Source organism: Propithecus coquereli, unplaced genomic scaffold (genome assembly GCF_000956105.1).
Source record: "Propithecus coquereli isolate 6110/MARCELLA unplaced genomic scaffold, Pcoq_1.0 Scaffold116, whole genome shotgun sequence".
NCBI classification, from domain to species: domain Eukaryota; kingdom Metazoa; phylum Chordata; class Mammalia; order Primates; family Indriidae; genus Propithecus; species Propithecus coquereli.
The window spans coordinates 3,151,125-3,154,763 of record NW_012135636.1 but is presented as its reverse complement, the minus strand read 5'-3'; the positions used below and the strand labels follow the sequence as shown (position 1 = coordinate 3,154,763).

Genomic DNA, 3,639 nt, shown 5'->3' with positions numbered 1-3,639 from the left:
TATATACTATAACAATATCTAAGAGTGTTTTTTAAACTGATCTTCTGTATTTTAGCTTACGTAATCGTTTTTCCTCTCTTTCTATAACTTACTTATTTTTATTATAATCCTAGAACAAGTAATAATGCTATAAGCACTGTGATTTTTTGTAGACTTTATTGTGTTCTGTAGATATTCGCTGGTATTAGTTTACACAATTTTAGATTTACAATTATGTTTCTTAAATGAAAAACTTTCTTGAAAACATAATTTTTGGAAATCACCCCCTCTTCCAGCAAAGAGGCATTGTAAATTTGGTCCCATATTACGAATAAAATAAATCATTTTATGCTTACATATTGCAAGCTATGCATAACTTTATTCTATATATTACCAAGATCCTTCCCAGTGTCTAGGCTGGGATCATATCGATACCCTCTCATGCTGTGATACAGGTATTTACTTGCTAATTTTGCTAAAACAGTTTATTAAAACGCAGAGGGTACTAATGACACACTAAGTGTGGTCCCCATGTCTAACCAGGGAATTCTTTGAGTCCCTCCCCACTTTTGTACACTGTCACGTTCACAACATTTTCCCCAATTTCTTCCATTCCCACCTGGCTTACTTTTAGAGCTATAATTACATAAATTTGATGCTCCTGCTTTGACACCAGTTGCACTCCGTACCTGTGATGGCACATGGCGGCAGCTTGACAAAGGTTCACGTTAGTCTCGCTTATCAGTGCAGCTTGTTTGAAATCCTGAAATAATCATTTAAGTTCTTGTTAATTTTGCAACATTACTTCATGCACTTTCTTAAATTTCCTTCTAACTTTGACTCCACCATGAATATACGTAACACAAGCATTAAAATATACATCTTTCTACAACTTTCTTTCTTCTTTATAATATCACATCGAGTAAGAATGGCTGAGGCAAAGGAAACCCATTATTGTAAACTCATTCAGAATCTTGTGTTAATTGTCTCCAGTTCAAGAATAGGGACTTTACCTGTGGTTTTTGCCCTTCTATGTGTAATGAGTTATCTCATTTACTTTCTTTTTACTGTTTATTCCCAGTGAACACCACCAAAGACTTCTCTGTCTAGATATAAAAGGAAATGCACCTGGACAGAACCTTGGGAGTATAAGACTATACAACCAACTGGCACCCAGGCAAGGGAAAGGACGTACTAGGCCTTCTGCGTAGATTAGCTAAGGCTGCTCCTACCTCTGGAATCCACACTTCTGGTGAGAAGGCATCCAAGGATTCAAAAGGCCTCCTGAGAGGGAGGAATGGAAACTAACCCCAAGATTTGAAGTTAGGGAAGTCAGCTGGAAAGGATCTGAACGGCCCTCCGGAAGAGGCTGTTTAGAAGAATTAAAAGTGCTGAATCTGTAAGAGATCCTGCCACAGTGGCTCAGGGCACTCTCCTCTATTAGACACCAGAGACAGTGCCTGAAGCGTATAGCTTTTCAACACATCCTACAGAAATATTTGAGACGAGATAAAATAAGGACATCACTAAACTTAAATTAATAAAATATTTAAATAAATATCTACAAACAAAATATCATGTTGACTGCAATGTGCTATATCTACATGAGATGTAAATTGATTTTAAGGATTGCTATAATGTGAGAAGAGGCCTTCTAAAAGTAAGAGTCTAGAACGTACAACAGAATAAAAATGGCTCTACTTTTTCCTGCAGGACTTGCTTCAACAGGAATCTTCAAGGGCAGTTTTGGCTGTGGTCTCACGTGCTCGAGCTAAGCAATGGGGAGGACTGCACTCTTCCCTCCAGTGGCAAAAGGAAATCTCTCCAGGCTTCCTTCTGGGAGGCCAGACATCAGCACTGCAGGGCCCCATAAGGCACCGCCCAATGAGAGAGGCACTAACCATAACTCCTCTCTCCTTTGTCCTTCCTCCTTCCGAAAGAGCCCTCCTTGGTGTATGGGAGGGAAGAGGCTGGCTGTCTTAGCGAGGTGGGATGTGTTTTCGGCTGCTACAAGGGTGGAAGAAGGAGTCGTGGGGTCAAGCTGAGTACTCTGGGGTCCTGCTGGAGGAGGAGCCATTCGTCACAGACCAACCTGTAAACGTGGGCTCTCCTCTCAGATTTGAGAAGCATGTTTTGATACTAAATGAAACTATTTGCAAGAAAATAGAAATATGTATTGCCTAATCAAATAAAATCTAATCAACCATGCTTCCAGATATCTCTCCACGAGGGATTTTTTTGCTAAAAAGGAGGCAAACTTACAAATGTGAGATTTATTACAAACATTCCCATTAATTTAGGAAGTTTCAAGGAATGACCATATAATTCAAAAGGCTGAGAACACCAAATTTAGTTTTGTAATCAGATGAAATTTACAAAAGTCAACTTGACTGTATATACATAATCATTATAATGCTATGTGGGAATTAGGCATTAATTATCAGCAATAGACATAAATGATGACTTTTAGCATTACTTAGAATAAAGCTAGCCACTATTTTTGTGACTTTTCCGTCCTGCATTAATTCTCTCTCTAATATGAGGATGAAAATAACAAACCACACAAAGTTATCCATGCACAATGCAAATTCCCTCTGTTCCCATCCCCTCCCCTGATGACCTTCACCCCCAGGATCTTCCTTTCTGTGTCAGAGGGGGCTCTTGGCCTCACTCCTTCGCATCTCCTCTGGAACCTTGCTCTATCATATTCCTGCTGTCTCCTGCACCTTTAATCCTTGTCTCACTGCCCCAACCACCATGCCTTGCCTGACTCCTGTGTGCCCAGAAAACGAGTGGCCACGTCTTTCTCATTCCTGTTACTGCCAGTCTCCTTGAGAGCACACAAGGAGTTCCACACCAAAAAACTGTCATTCACTAAACTATTCTTGTTGTTTAAGTGTTGTTTAAGAAGAGTGATTGTATTTGTATTTTGTAAACTGGCTCTAAAGACATTTTTATTTATTTACTTTTATTCTTATCAAAGTAATCCATGTATACAGTGTATAGGGACTGATAATGCCCAGTGATCCCCTGTTCCACCTCTCCTTACCCTGAGTCCCACTCCCCAAAAGCAATCTTTTTTACAGCTTACTGTTATTTCTTCTGCTATTTACCTTCAGATTTCTAAATAACATGAATGTTGTATCATATTTAACTTTATGGTACAACTGTTCACTTCCTGCGTAGAATGGAATTTAGCTGTTTCACACCAGCACTCCACACACTGACCCTTCCCATCAGCCCTATAAACCTATGACACTTTGTTTGTTTTAGTCTCTATTTTACTTCCCTTCAGTGTCTGATGCTTGGCTACCCATTCATATTTAATTCTGAGGCATGAAAATCCAGAATGGTAGTTTGGGATACCCGAATATCTCTTCACCATTATCTTTAAACTTCCGGAATTGTATCTTTTTTATTCCTTTGCAATTATCATGGTAGAATTTCAAGAGGGAAAAGCGATAAACAAATGTTCTAAATTTATTAACTTCTAGTTAATTTAATCATTAACTTCTCAAACAATTCCAGTCTAAATGATCAAGGAGCTCCCTGATCAAGGTGCTCCTATGAAGGGCATACAGCTCTCAGTTAACTGATCTGTTTTCAGCACTTATGCTACTTGACCTCTCAATTAATCAATCCTTCCCATTAATTTTTTTC

The 3,639-nt window shown here is 38.9% G+C and overlaps 1 protein-coding gene across 1 annotated transcript in view; it reads right to left on the bottom strand.

Moving 5' to 3' along the window:
* Window positions 1-3,639, bottom strand: part of LOC105821288 (tetratricopeptide repeat protein 6-like) — a 75,797-nt gene that overhangs the window by 18,655 nt on the left and 53,503 nt on the right. The window contains exon 4 of the mRNA XM_012657974.1: window positions 669-742. Coding sequence (XP_012513428.1) covers window positions 669-742 — 74 coding nt within the window. The remainder of the gene's footprint in view (window positions 1-668; window positions 743-3,639) is intronic.